At 42.4% G+C, this 15617-nt stretch overlaps 1 protein-coding gene across 10 annotated transcripts in view; it reads left to right on the top strand.

Annotated features, from left to right (window-relative positions):
• The window catches only part of CEP350 (centrosomal protein 350), a 69045-nt gene continuing 53428 nt past the window's right edge, over positions 1–15617 (top strand). For 8 of the 10 annotated variants that reach the window (XR_001921501.2, XM_018079032.2, XM_018079039.2 and 5 more), the window contains exons 1-6: positions 1–47; positions 10460–10545; positions 12184–12227; positions 13157–13271; positions 13901–14033; positions 14995–15611. Coding sequence is in view for 9 of the 10 variants with exons in the window: in XM_018079032.2 (XP_017934521.2) it covers positions 10473–10545; positions 12184–12227; positions 13157–13271; positions 13901–14033; positions 14995–15611 (982 nt within the window). In the remaining variant the exon portion in view is untranslated. Of the gene's footprint in view, positions 48–194; positions 232–10459; positions 10546–12183; positions 12228–13156; positions 13272–13900; positions 14034–14994; positions 15612–15617 lie in introns of those variants that run through there. The other 2 variants (XM_018079036.2, XM_018079034.2) reach the window with 2 other exon arrangements.

The following is a 15617-nucleotide window of genomic DNA, read 5'->3' on the forward strand; positions in this document are numbered from 1 at the left end:
CCGCCCCCCGCACCGCCACTGCCGCCGGCGCAGCGGGCGGCCGCCAGGGTGAGGAGGGCGGGAGCGGGCCGCGCGCCGCCGCCCAGGCCGCGCTCGGCCGGCGGTGCCGCCCCGCCGGCAGGGCGTCCGGCGAGGTGTGGCCGGGGCGGGCCCGGCCCGGGGAGCTGCTGGCTGTCACTTTGGCTCGGCCGCTCCGCCCGGCGCCGGCGTCCCCGCGCCACCCGCCTCACCGTTAAGTCTCTTTTCTTCTTCTAGTTTTGATTTGTTTTCCGCTGCTTGTCGCGCCGGGGGGTGGCGGAGTCGGGGAGAGGGTCTGGGGGCTCCGATTCGCGGTTGTCTTTGCGCCTTGCGTGTTTGGGGGCCGGCGACCCTGCGTGTTTCAGCGGAGGGACAGCAGCAGAGCCCGGCGGCCGCGCTGCCCTCGGAGCCGCCCCGAGCACCGGGACGGCGCTTTTAAAGTTTAAATGTGCGCCGTGCCGGTGCCTCGGCTGTACCAGGGCGTCCTGCCCCGGCACTGCGGCACCGCCCGCCCGCTCCCAGGGCTCTGACATCCCCGGGAGCATCTGCCCCGAGCGCTCCCGGGTCTTCAGTACCAGTCATTTTGACTGTTGGTGGCATAAAGAGTTTTTTACGAGTATGACTAGTGGCTTTTTTTTTTTTTTCCTTTTTTTTTTTTTTTTTTTTTTTCCCCGCGGATGCAGTTTGCTGCGGTGTAATGCCTGCTGTTGGTGTAGTTTTTGTGGAATGGTTCGGGTGGTCCGGCGTTGGAATGGGCTGCCCGGGGAAGCGGTGGAGTCACCGTCCCTGGAGGCTTTTAAGAGGCGCCTGGATGTGGCGCCGGGCGATGTGTTTTCGTGGTTTGAGGGATACAGTGGCAATGGTGGGTGGATGGTTGGACTGGATGATCTTAAAGGTCTCTCTTCTACCCTTGAGGATTCTATGATTTTCTGTCTGTGGATATGAGCTGTAGCCCAGCACCCAGTCCTGGCACATTGTGTGAGTTCACATGGAGAGGTTTTTGTGTCAAATAGCTTCATTGTGTAGGTGAATGATCCAGTGTCTTGAAATTGAAAATTTTAACTCTTGACTGCTGAGTTCTGTTTTGTTGTTTTGTTTTAGGTTGTTGTTTTGTCAGCTTAAACTACTGCCTTGTACTGCCTTGAAAACTCAAAACCGTGGTGACTAGAAAGGTAGTATTTGTGGGACAATTGTGTGGAGCTGTAAATGATTAGTTGTTTTGCATGTAAGCTCCGAATGTTCTGTCAGACTGTCTGCACCGACAGGCAAAGTTTTGCTGTCTCTTCGCCGTAGTTCTGGTTACTGCAAGAGTTTCATTAGGTAATGCTTCAGCTAATTAAATGCAAGTGAGGGTGTGGCCACGTGAACGCTGCAAACTGTCGAAGGTTTCAGTTTCTGTGAGTGAGGCTACTTTAAACAAAGGTGTCCTGCGCCCGCCAACCAGAGCAACTGAACTTAGATAGTAATGGCACATTTCTACCATGGGCCGGGGTCCTGTGGAAATTATGGGCATCCATCATTTCCTGTGGAAATTATGTGCATGAGCAGCATATCGAGGGAGGCAATTCTGCCCCTCTGCTCTGCTGTGGTGAGACCCCACCTGAAATGCTCTATCCAGCTCTGGCGCCCCCAGCATAAAAAGGACATGGAGCTGCTGGAGCAAATCCAGAGGCGGCCACAAAGTTGGTAAGGGGACTGGAGCACCTCTGCTATGAAGACAGACTGAGAAAGTTGGGGCTGTTCAGCCTGGAGAAGAGAAGATTGTGTGGAGTTCTCACAGCACCTTCCAGTGTCTGAAGGGGCTACAGGGAAGCTGGAGAGGGAATCTTTGTCAGGAACTGTAGTGATAGGACAAGGGAGAATGGCTTTAAACTGAGAGTAGGTTTGGATTGGATATTAGAAAGAAATTCCTCCCTGTGAAGGTGGTGAGGCCCTGGCACAAGTTGCCCAGAGAAGCTGTGGCTGCCCCATCCCTGGAATTGCTCAAGTCCAGGTTGGACAGGGCTTGGAGCAACCTGGTCTAGTGGGAGGTGTCCCTGCCCATGGCAGGAGGTTGGAATGAGATGATCTTTTAGGTCCCTTCCAAACCAAACCATTCTGTGATTCTGCGTTGCTGGATGGTGTAGATCATCTTGTAGGCTGCCTAGGCTGGGTGTGGTGGTAACTGAAATAGCATGATTTTAAAACTATAAAGCAACTTGTTTGCATGGATTTATTTTGCTAAGCTTTGGTGCAGAGCTAAAGTTTGACACGATGACACTGGGAGGACTTGACAGGTACAACAGTCCCAATGTGGATGGTGACTTTCATGGCTGGAAATAACTTTATTGGCAGTTTGTGCCACCATAGTAAAAGCATCCCTTAAATAGATAAGCATCTAATCTTGGTGCTGCTACATCTGTACTTCAGGTTTTTTTGACACGGTGCAATGAACTTTTTGTGCCTTCTTACACCCCTCTACCAGAGATAAAGCTGCTTTCTGCTGATAGTTTCATTGTATCAAACAGTCCCGTGGATAAAGTCATTAATGTTATTAGTCTCATTGACTTCAGAGTGCCCAGATGAGGCTGCAGTCCTGTTAATGTCTCTACAGTTATGCCTGTGTTTGGAATCAGGAGTTAGTGCTCACAGCACTGGATCTGTTCCACATTACCGTGTCTGTGGCAGGTTGGTGAAGCTGCACAACGTAAGGTGAGTGAGAGTGATGAGCTGCTGCTGCTGCTTCTCTTACCCCACTCTGGCAGCAACCTGATTCAGTCTGATCAACTGCTAGAAAACTAACCCCACAAAAGAAAAATGATTGATTTTCTGCTGGGTTGCTAAATTGAACTGGCTTGTGATGCAGCAAGGTGAGCACTGAGGAGTGACATGAGTGGTAGGGAAGGTGGGGAGGAATATGTGCATTCTTTCATCACTGTCGAGCTGCTAAATCTTCTCAACTCCATCTCAGAAATTTAAATCAGAGAGTGAGTTCTTTATCAGTACAGCAGGGCTGTTTGAACTGTGCTACTGATGTGCTTTAACTAATATAATTCATCCCATTCAAATCAATATAAGCTGTTAGTATGAGATTAGGTATAGTGACATAATAATGATTACAGAAGGACTTGGGTAGTTGAGTGCAGAGGGAAAACTTCCCCAGTGGAGTTAATATTTTAGACATGTGGCTGGATCAGAACATGAGTGTAAAATATATCCGTAGATGTAAGTGCTTGGAAGACAGATGTGTATCCTTGTGCTAATGATATAATAGGCTTTAATGGAATGCTCTGTTGAGAATAAAATTACTTGTATACATAAGTCTGAAACCTTTGTCAGTATACTAGAGAAAGAATAGAGCAAATAAATGAACTAATCAGTTATACCAGGTCGGTTGAAACTTTGTGAATGCTAACAGAAATTCTGGCTGTGTTTTGGCTTCTTAAGAACACTCCTCACTGACAGCAGAATTTCACACCGAGTCAGATCCACCTGGCAATGCACCAGGTGGAATTGTTATACTGAAACAGAAAAGCTTTTAGTGGGATGGAATTATTTAGCTAGATCAAGAAATGTCTTCCCAGAAGGGTCCTGGTATCTGTCTTTGTCATACCAGGTCAGAGACAGAGCTGGTGGTCACTGTTCAGCTTGTCATGGGATTTTTGTGGGAGTTTTTTGACTTTACATGTTGTTGTTGAGACACTTTTTAGATGCTACTTCTGAATGGAATTCAGAGCAAAGGCATCAAACGTGAGAAAGTGAAATTTGAAACATTTTTCCTGAAGTTTTCATGCACATTATTCTGCTTTGAGAGAAAATAACAATCAGCTTGCAGTTGACACAGCTGCAGATGAAGGTGCTGCTCTGCTTGTATGTCCTTGGTAGTGTTGAGAGGTTGAAAGCTGTTGTCTTGGACTCTCAAAATTGGCAGGTCTGGTTCTTGTACTTGGCTGAGAGGATTGCCTGTAAGTTCTGAGAAGAATCCCTCACAGTGGAGTGTTCCTTGTGAGATGAGACGGGACTTGTGGAAGAATTTGAGCATATTTGGCTGAATAGATTTATTTTGGGCTGCAAGAACTGAAATCTTCTAATGTGCAGTTTCTGATGGTTGGAGGTGGAACGAGTTAATTCTTGTTTTGAAGGGCCAGGAGACAAATGAGGAGTACTTTATTTGTTCTAGAAACTAGGGTATCTTCTTTTCTGTCATAAATGCAAAGATCATTGAAGTCAAAGAAAATACAGAACTTGTGAATGGATAGGCAAACCCTTGTGTGCATCTCCTTAATAAATGGATGCATTCTCTATGCCTTTGTACTCTGATTTCTTCACGAACAATGAATCAAGTTACACGAGCTGTCACAACATCCATTTCAATAGATTTCCTCAGAGTACCTCGTGGCACGTGGTGCAGCAGAGGAAGACATTCAGTGCATTTTACTTTCAGTAAAACCCCTAATCCCTTTCTAGGACCAGTATTTTTTTTCTTTTTTCATTGCTTTTACACCACTTGTGATGAAGCAGAGACACTTTTGCAAGTTGCCATGCCTTTTCATAGCAAAAGGATGTTGTATATGTCCATACTCATACAGTTGAGGAGAATCAGATTCAGAAATGTTTCTTTTATAGAAAAACCTTCACTGTAGATGGGATGCAAATTTAGTAGCTGACTGATGCCAGTGATTTAATGTTAGAACTCATGAAACATATTCGTATTTTTCTACTACATTTTGTGACATTTGATGGATATATGACTGCTCATGTCATTTATCTTCCTGGTTCACAGCTAGAGGTAGTGACACATGCTTGGAGATTCTTTACTGCTTTTCTGTCTGCAAGTGTGTGGTGTATCTTGATTGCTCTTTTTTTTTGGCTACCTTAGTATCCCTAAAAGCTTTTTTATGTTTTCTAGCTGAAGACAGATCACATTTTATTGGTACATTTCTTTTACTGTTGAAGCTTTTTTGGTTTTAATTATCATTTTACAAAGTCGTAACGACTGGAATGTGAGTTCTTCTGGGATATTTACTGCTTGTGTTACAAGACAAAATACTGAATATTATCTAAAATTTTACTCAGAGCAGCAAACGTTCACGAGCTCCTTGGGCATTGCTGGTGTTTGTTACTTCCAGCCTTTTGTTGCAACAGCTTTACATAATTGTGTCCATTGTCATTACATACACCCTGGCTCTTGGGTGCGGTGCAACCGGGGCTGGTAAAATATTTCTAAGACAAATAGTATTAGCAGAGAGATTAAATACCAGGAAAACTCCTGAATAGCTTGAATCCTCCCACTTTTTAGCTTAGCACCACTTAAAAATAACGGGGCGAAACATCCCCAGTTTTGTAGCAAAAATAATTTTGAAGCAGCAAAGTGAAGATTACAAGCTTGAGATAATATGGTGGGGAGGTGTTCAGGTGAAGTTTGTGTCCATGAAACATTGTGCAGTTGGGAGCTGTCCTTGGATTTTGAATATTCACTTCCTTTCAGAACCTTTGTCCCTGAAATACGTTTTATTTGAAGGCTTATTATGTAAATGAGCATTGAAAGAAGGTGGGGGGAGGACCCGTCTCATTCTGCAGAGTCAGCTGTAGATTCTGGAGATGTGGAGCTTTTTGGACAAACACGTCATGCATTTGTTTGTTGTGCTGGAATTTGTCCTCAGTCCTGGGGAAGGTCAGTACATCTCATAGTGTTGAAAGACAAAGTTTTCTCAAAATATACTCAAGCCAAAAAAAAAAAAAGCATGTTGTTTCAAAAAACATTTTAAAAGCCCATAAACATAACCAAACAAGTCTTAGAACAGTGTATTATGGATATTTTTAGCTGTCTTTTAAATGGGATAATGCAATATGGTTAAGAGCTTGGATTTCAGAAAAATGAGTAGGTAAAGGTATTTTTATTCCAGACTCAAGCATATCATAATAAATTGTATTGTGTGCTATTTGAGAACGCATGGAAAGTGTTTCTGGCATCTTTATAATTTCCATCACTTTCAGTGGGCTGGCTCAGAAAAGCAGTTTGCTTGGCTGGGTGTGATGGTGCCTGTCCACCTGTGTGTGTCTGCTACTGCCAGCAGTGCAGAACTGTAGATGCTCAGACAGGAGGGGCTTTAGGTCTTTAGGGTTCAGAACTCAACTTTCAGTTAACTGTACACAGAAACTTAAAGTGTTTTTGTAAACAGGGAAAAACATCCCTAAAACTGATTATTTCTCTCTGTGCCCATTTCCTCCACAGACGAGTTGTCTGTGCTGGGTGGGGTGTGGGTGCAGTGGGACAGGCTGGAGCAGGGTGTGGAGGCTCCCGTGGTGCCCTTGAGCTCCAGTGGTGTCTCCACTGGTAAGAAGATGATGACAGGAATGGCTCTTGTTTTCCCCAGTCCCACCACTCTCCTCAAGGAAGAGGCAGCAGCTTTAAGTATTTGCTCTTGGGGAACAGCAGCCAGTGCTGATCTGACTGTTCCCCGATGTTTCCATGATCTTTCTGTGCCTCCTCGTTCTGCTTGCATGGAAGTTGTTGCTATGGTATGACATAGCTAAAACCAGTAAAGCAAAAAGAACAGGAAAACTTCTTTTAGTCTGTACCAGACTCCCAGTCTGCTTTGCTTTACCACATAATCCCATTGACTTTCTGCCTGAATAAGGCAAGAGAGACCCAGGCATGAAGAAAGGAATGGGTGGATTCTTGTATTGACACTGCTGCCTTATTGTAGCTTAAACTGTGTGAAACATTGTCCTTGTGCACTGCACGCCCAGTTTGTAGCAAAACCTGCCACTGTGTGCATAAAACATTTAAGAATATCCCACAGAAGCCAATGTTAATAATTTGTTTCATTCCATACCCTTAGCAAAGCTTCATATTTTCTTTTGTGGCATCCCTTTTGTTTGGTATCACTCATGTTTTTATAAGAAACAAAGTCTTGAGGAATACTGTTCCCTTTGCATACTGGGGTTTTTTTTGCATAACTGCTAAATGTTAGTGAAAATAACAGTGGGTGATCTCTTTCTCACATTCTCTGCCTTCTCTGAATCTGTGCAATTCAGTTTCCTCTCCTGTTTCCTTGTTCTAATTTCATGACTTCTGAGTTTCCTCTTTTCTTACCAAGTCTGTGCTACTAAGAAAAAAATCATACTGAGAATACATGAAAAAACTTCACTATCTGACCAATACACCAGTTTCTTTTCTTCCCTTTTTCTGCTCTCTGTGTCAGTTCTTCAAAAGTTCATTGCATTTTTCTCTCCTTCCTGTCTTTCTCATTTTCTTCCTTGTTACATTCTGCTTCTCTCACCATTTTTCTTTCTCTTTTTTCCCAGCCTTGGCTTTAATCTCTTCACATTTTTGTGTATCTTTGCTAAGCATGTTCTACTTTCATATCTCCCATTCCTTTTAAAATGTTGTTCTCTTAACTGTGTTGACTTGTTATTTTGTTATCTGTTGTACCTTTCAATGACATCCTTGGTATATTTAGTTTTATATGTAGTGCTGGTTTCTCATCTTCCTTTTTTATCTGGCACTGGTTTTCTCTTTGTTTGCATTCCCTCCTTTCTCGTGCTTTCTCATGCGTTTTCTGATCTGTCAGTTCTCCTCAGTGTCTTCTTGTAGGAGCAGTGTTTGTAGAAGAGAGTGGTTGTCGTGTCCCGTGTCCATCCTTCCCCACTTTTTCTCCCAGGAGCTGGCAGTATATCCTTTCCTTGCTTGTTTCTCTCAGGTCCTCATCTGCAGCAATTCTACTGTGCCTTCTCTTGTGCACTTCATTTTTTGTCTTGGACACGTGAGTAAAGAATGAGATGGGCACTTGGTGTGGGATTGAAATGTCAGAACACAATGGGGTTTGTATCTTAATCACTCACCCAGGGAGAGGCTTGGCAAACCAGCCTTGAATGGACCTGTGTGGCATGGCTGTCTCCCAGTGAGCAATCCAGTAACCAGGAGGTCAGTTCTGTTGATTCTATGGTCTTCCACCTTTTTTCAGCAAACTTAAGATCCTCATAAGTTGAATATTGATCAGAGAATAATACTAATTTTGGTATATTTTGGTGTTTAACCGGTCCACTACCCTGCATACAAGTGCTGTAAACAGACATGGCAACTGTTTCTTCTCTCTCTGTTTTCTCCACCACCCCTTTTTCTGTACTCTTTATAGCATTAAAGAGTCTTCTCTGTTTGTTTTAATTTCTTGCAGGATATTGAATTATATAAGTACTTGGGATTTTTGTTAGTTGGAGGGGGTTTGTATAATGCTACTTATTCTTGTGAGCTATAGCAATAGAGAGAAGCTATTTTATTAATATGTAGGAATTCAGAGGTTGATGGGAATCAACATCATTTTTTTGTAGACTTTGAAAAGCTGATAAATTTCTCCCTGTCTTCCAAAGGAGAGGGAGAAGGACACCCAAAACCCAAACTCTTAGAGTTCCTGGGATTACACCACGACAGAAAACAACCACAGTGTTGCCTTCCTGAAACTGTAGACAGCTCCAGAATGCTCAGTTCTTACCTGTCATTTTTTACAGTCAGTAGCAACCTGAGTTAAGCAAAACTGCTCAATTTCAAACTTCTTTAGTCTGGTACTTTCCATATAAAGTTAGGGAATACATGGAGTATGTTACAATTCTACATTCACAGGACATCCTAAAATAAACCATATAGATTTGTGTGTGTGTAATAACAACTTTAGTCCCCAACTAAGTTTTCCTATCTGTTCTAGTAATCCTAATGATAAGAATAAATCCCAAGCAATTACATAAAGATGGATACTTTAACCCTTAAGAAATTTTTGCTTGTCCAAACGTTCTCCTATGCTAAATTGACATATTGGGTAGGTTTTGTTGTATTTGTGTTTGGGTAAGAAACTGATACTGGTCTGATAGAATATTTTCAGCAGCTCCCAGAATCAGTTCTTTATGGAAAATTCCCTCACTTCTTAGTTAATATTTGTTTTCTGTATTTCTAGCCCAACAGCTCTTTGCTACAGTGATGGAGAGGTTCAATTGGATGATTTCCCGGGCAGGGCAACGTTATGATTTACAGCATGAATGATGTGCAGCACAAAGCTGCTGTTCTGCATGAATGAACTCTGCAGCACCTGTCCTAGAAACAGAACTTTCTAACTCCACACAGCCCAAAACTATTGGATACTTAAAGAAACAAAACACCTACCCCTTCTTTCTAGAATTCGTGTTCCTGTGGGCTTCACTAATGTGTGTGTACATGTGTGTCTGTACCTACATAAATAATCTTGCATACCTCTCCCACGCTCTTTCAAACATCTATTTGGATTCTTTAAAGAAAGTCACAACCAAAGGCTTTTTAAAGACCTATGTTCTTCTTATTGATAGTTTTTCTTGGGACATAAGAACTGTTTTGTGGGATAACTTACTGCCCTAAATATATGACTGAATGTGAGGACCGAACTTCACTGTTGGTCTCTATGAATATTCTTAAAACTATATAGGATAAAAATCCCTGTCACAAAATGTCCAGGCAATGATCTGTTCCAATAAGTAGCACACAATGTTAATTTTGTGGGACGTTTGGTCTCCTTTTATCAGAAGAATGATCTTTATATTTGAATGCCCTTTTGTGTGGCACACTGTGTAGAGAGGTGAGAGCAAAAGAAGTTTTCAGAAATTAAGAAAGTAAGAAGAAATACATCTGGGAGTGAACGAGAGAAGAGAGAGGAGAATGTGGCTTTATGACTCTGTCAGAGGTCTAGAACTTCCTGTTGGAATTCTGTGATCACCTAATTTTTTCTTTCCATACCAGAAGTGTTGTCAGTGTGTTATGAGGGCAGCTCAGTAAGCACATGTTGGGATTTCTTTTGTTTTGTTTTTTCTTTTTTCCATTATAAAAACCCTCTGGTGACAGTGGCTGGGAGTTCACACTTTTTTAGATTCACTGGGAGTCCTGCCTTTGAAGTTCACAGGAGCACAACGGCAGCTCCAGTCCTGTCTTTTTTCCTGGCTCTGGTGTCCTTCCAGACAGTTCTGCTCTGCCTGTCCCCTTAACAGAGACAGGTGACACATTCATCTGTCACTGGTGGAGTTGGGTATTTTCACCAGACATTTATGAGTTCGAACCGTGTAGTGGTGCCTCTGTGAGCCCTGTGTGTGCAGAGTTCCAGTGTGAACATCTTCAGACTTTTTGGGATACTTCTTACTGTGATCTAAATTGCCTTGACCTCTGAGTCTCCTTTTATCACGTTCACAGTTCTTTGTAACAAATAAGAAGAAACCCAAACCCTTCTTTATCCAGGGAATTACATGGTTTCTGCAGAACTGCACGAAGCTTTAACCACGGGTGTGATTTGGTACTGATTGTCTGACCTTGTTCATGTTGTGAGCTTGAAATCATCAAATGAGGTGGACATTTATCATAGTGATCAAGGTTATACTCTTTAGCCAAAGACAGATTTGTTCTTACTTTATACCTCTTTGGTTCTTACCTGACTTCTTTTTTTTGCAGATAAATTGGCACGATGTGGAGCAACACATCAAATGAGGTGCCTCTACAAAATCTGAGGCATAACCAAAGCAAGGATTCTACCAGAGGTATGGGTTTTCTCTGTTCTACTGCCTTGTTTTGGGAGATGTTTTGTCATGAGTTGTTTGAACTGTGGGGAGTTGTTGCAGAAAGCTTTCTCCTGCCTCACTTTGGAAGCTAAGCCCGTGTGTCACACAGTTCCCTTTTCGCAGATGACAGTTTTGTACTCTGATCTGTGGAGTATTTGCTGATCTGCATTAGCAATTGCCAGCCTGGAATATGGTTGCCAAGATGGCACAGAGACAGGGATTTTTTGAGTGCTGTGGAGGAGGAGCAGTGCAGGAACAGAAACTGGAACTGTTGGCTCTTGAAAGGAGTGAGGAAGAGCCTGTGTCACAGTCGCTCCCAACTCTCGCTCAATTCCAAGGTGGTGAAGACACTTGAATGGCATCAGTACCTCACCACTAAGATGATGTAAAAAACACTTTTACAGCAGTTTTGTCTCCCTGAACTGGAGAAATCCATTTAGCTTTTTGCTGTCATGATTACTCTGTAATTTAGGAAAGGAGGGGCCAAAAAAACCCTACAGTACATCCCTGAAAGGAAGAAGGGTCTGGTGTGTGGAGCAGCGGAGTCGCGTGTTAGGTCTGTGGTTTGGGATCAGTCATATGATCTCCAGCGTGACAAAACTGGACTCCAGAAGTGACTTTGGAAGTAGAGAAAGATTATTATTTTATCTGTAAGAGGACATTATTGCTGATTATTTCCTGTCATATAATCAGTTTCTTTTAAAGTTACCTACCTTGTGAAAATGAAGTGTTCGTGGACACAAAGTGTCTTGACTCTTGAAGTCAAAGAAAGTTGGTTTTGCACTACTTCCCTAACTCTCTTCCTTCCTGTTATTGCATCTTACCTGAAATGTAATTGGCAGCTTTTTTACTATATGGAAAAGATTATTTTTCTGACACTCCAGTACTGCTACTCTCCATGGTTCTGACACAGGGATGTTGTGTTTTATAAACAATTAGATTATCTAAGAAAACCATTATAAATCAAACGAAGAGAGGAGCTAAGGAAGTAAATATTTATAGAGGAAAACACTACTGCATCCTTCTGAGCTGGATTGCTCATAGAGCAAGTGCTGTCTGTTGAGATTAAAAGGCTGATGTTGATTAGTGCCTCCTGCTTGTTCACAAACGTTGTTTCTGTTTTGTTTGTAGGGTGCACAGCTCAAAAAGTTTGCTATTCAAAATTCTTCTGTTCAAAGCTTGGTTTTTGAGTAGAGTCTTTCAGTGACCATATATTCATGCTTAGTGTACTGAAGAGGAAAATGGAAGGGGAAAAAAAGGTAGCTAAACTATAGTGTAATGGAAACATGTAATATATTTATGTTGGGGTGGATAACTAGCTTTATTTTATCTTCTAAACATCTAAGCATCTTCTGTTACATGTTCTGGATTTGATTTCAAGTGTAATCATGCATTCAGCCTAACTTAGTGAACTCATTAAATATTACATTAAATACTTTATTGCTCTGTTAAGGTGAGCCTTGACTGATAACAGCCTTTCACAGAAGATATTACAGGCTGGAACTGGGTCACGAAAAGAACTTGATTAGGGAACCCATGGAAACTGTTTTGAAGCAACATTTTATTTCATTGTTTCCCATGTACTAATGAGAAATTACTTTGTTTCTGCCCTGTAAGATCAAACTGCAGCATGGGCTTCTTTTTCTCAGACTAAGGCTGCTGTAAGTACTGATTTTTTTTTCTTTGTTTTTTTTTTCCCTTACTCATCTTCCAATCAGTTAATGGCTACAAAAGCTTTGCTCAGCGATTGTCTCTTAAACAACTTGAAAATGGGAGAAGCACTTGGAGTACATGAATGTTGAACATCTTGGGAAAAGTTTTTTCTGCACACAGTAGAAGAAATTTTTGCCACAGCAAGCTTGGTCTTGAGTATCGTGGTACATGTTAAACCTGGAGTGTAATATTACCTTTTGATTTAAGAAAGTGGTGACTTCTCATGTTTCTGAGAACTTGAAAAAATAGCTCTCCCGTCTCTGACTCAAACCAGTCAGAAACTGGGACACCACTGGTGTATTTAATGATTTTCTATCTTTGAGCATTGCAACTGCTGTCTTTCTGTTGGAATTTAACTTAGATGCTTAAGGTATCATAGTAGTTTCTGAAACCTGGCTTCAGTTGAGCCAAACAGTTTGATTTTCCAGGGAATTCAGCTCTTTCCCATAGCCTTGTCCCTCACTTTTCTTAACAGCTGAGCGTCAGTGTGGGGTTCTACATGTGGAATCTTATATCATGCTCCATTTTGGAGGGAGTATTACAGAATTTTTTCCAAATGGAATTAATATTTTGTTCAGGGCAAGCATTAAGTCTCTGAATGGCGTGTTATTATTAATTTTTTCACAACAGCCTACTTATGGGAACAAAACTATGCATAAAACCTAATTTAGATAATCTTATTAAACAAAACATAATAGTAATTTCTGACCATAATACAATACAGTTTTGTAACATCAACCTTGTGAAGTTGCTTTTGCCTGCAGTTTTATTCTTCACAAGAAAGGAAAAATGTGTCACGTTGGGGTGGGGGGTGAGAGAAAAATGTAGCTTAAAAATGGAAAACAATATTCTTATTTGCATTATCTTCCAACTTTAGCTACGTCATATAGAGAACAAATTGGAAATAGCCCCCACCGGCACGGCTGTGTTCGATTCAGTCATGGATGCCAAGAAGCCCTCTGCCAGTGGCAGCAGGAAAGCCAGCAGGAAGGGTATGTATTATTGAGGACACAAGGTGTAAGGCAGCGTAGAGCCACTGCATTCTGGGAAATCTGATTTCTCCTCCCTGCCCCCAAGTTGTCTCCTGCCAGTGATCTTTATTCATGAGGCACTAATTGACCAGGAGAAACTAATGTTTCCTTCCCTTGGGTTAGGGAGGGGAGTGTTCTGCCCTAGCCACTTGGTTGGAAGGGGGTGGCAGGACTTTCCCCACCCTGTGAGTGAGCAGTGCTTATCCCATTCCGAGAACAAGTTTGCTATATCTGGTGCTTCCTTTATTTCATTTAAGGACAGACTTTGCTTTGAAGAAATAAGCCCTCCTTTTATATACTAAGAGTATTCTGGTGTGCCACTGGAGAACAGACAGATCGACCTCTAGTGGCAACACAGTCAACTTTACAGATTTAATTACTTACAGTGAATCTTTAAGCATTATCTCTCTTTAAATATGACCATTATTTCAAGCACTTACTGCCTTGCTCCTAGTTTTTGAAATCAGCTTGTTGAAAAAGAGAGGGAGTCCTTTCAGTGCTGCTCAAACCCAAGAAAAACTGTGTTAATTGTTCAGCTTTCTCTTTCTGGAGACGTGGGCCCATAAAGGATTCTTTGGTTTCTACTTCAGCTTCCCGGTCTTCCAGCCAAAATAAATCAAGCAAGGAGAAGTCCTCACGCAGCCCCCTTCGAGCGACCACCCTGGAAAGCAACGTGAAAAAATGCAGCCGCGTGGAATTCCGTGAACCGTTGGCTTCGTACAGGTTAGTGCTGGGACAGCTGACTGTTAAAGGAAAACATGCTGAGATTAGATTTAATCTAGCTTTTAGTGGTGCTTTTAACAAATCCTCAGAAGTTGGTTTGCTTCCTCCCATCACCCAGCCACCTGAGCAGCATGTGGGGTTGGACTTTTTAGTAAATATTACAAATGTGTTTTTTGTTCAGTGAATAGGAGTTTAATGTCAAATGTGTTGAAATGGGGCCGGATCATCAAGTTGGTGTGGCTGTGGCCTTTGTGACCTGATGGGTTTGATAGGTGTTTAATGTCAGTAATAAAGACCAAAAAGAGTATTTCCTCGTGCTTTTTCAACTTTGTTTCATTAATTCTTCAGCACATGTTCCCAAATGTGTTACCGCAAGGCAGTGTAGAGCAAGAAAATCTAGTACTGAAGATGCATTACACTTTTGTGTGTGTGAGCAACCCAAATAAGAACAGTTTCTCATAGACAAAACATCACACAGAACAGGCCATATAACGTGATTTTTGTCCTGACATCTAAATTTTGATCCTTTTTTCCCCACTTATGTCACTGTGAGGTGGTTCTCTTTCCTTGTTGCACATGAGACTGATTTGGGTCAATTTTGTTAATTGAGCAGCTCATATATTAATTATGCTTCTCTTTTAAGTTCTACACCTTTTATTTAAAGCTTTTTTAAAAAAATTGAAGGGTGACAATACTGCTTGCTGATTTTCTATTCTTCAACTTTATATATAGTCCTGTTCAGACAGAGAGTGCAGCAAATGAAATTTTGAACAGAAGTCTCTTTCAGTTTCGTCAGACTTGCACTATTTAATGTGAAGTGAGCAGACTTTAAAAGAACTTAAAGTGGAGACAAGGTAGAGGAAGTCATTCATTTAGTTGATGAACGTGCTGATTGCTGGGTTGGAAGGTCCTGCAGTTGTGTTTCTGATGGTGACTTTTTTTTCCCCTTCTGTTGCATCAGGGATATATATAGTTCTCTGTCTTATCACACTTCTAGCCAACTTGAGGCCAAGCAACTGCTCTCTGGCTTGGACTTGAGCGAAGCAGAGGGGAAGGCTGAGCTCACAGGCCGCCTGACACACGAGCGGGAGGAGCTGGACCGGCACAGCAGAGACTTTGAAAGCCCCTGTTCTTCTGCTGCGGACGAGACTGTCGTTAGGTATTTGAATGACCGGCCGACAATTGATGCCTTGCAGAATAATGAGGCCTCTCTTAGGGTTGCAGCATCTCCAAGGTTGGAAGAGGAAAAAACCAGCGGCTCCAGAGGAGATGAGAGCAGCACTAAAGCTTCTCAGAGTAACACGTCCCAGGACAGTGAACTGAAAGTGTCTTCCCCTTCTGCCGCGAGTATTTGTAGTGCTCACAGGCTGGAAATCCTGAAGCAGCGGCAGCACGATGCCAAGTTGGAGAAGCTGAAGGAGCGGATCCGAAAGCAGTGGGAGAATTCTGAAGAACCCAGTGGCAGAGGGCAGCACTTGGGATGTGCTGAGCAACCTGTGTTAGTCAGTAACGTGGAGAACACGGTGACTCCCAAAGTCAGGAAGGTGACAACTGTGCCTGCTGCTCCATCATACAGAGGTACGG

Source organism: Manacus vitellinus, unplaced genomic scaffold (assembly GCF_001715985.3).
Source record: "Manacus vitellinus isolate BGI_N305 unplaced genomic scaffold, ASM171598v3 scaffold_44_pilon, whole genome shotgun sequence".
Lineage (NCBI taxonomy): Eukaryota > Metazoa > Chordata > Aves > Passeriformes > Pipridae > Manacus > Manacus vitellinus.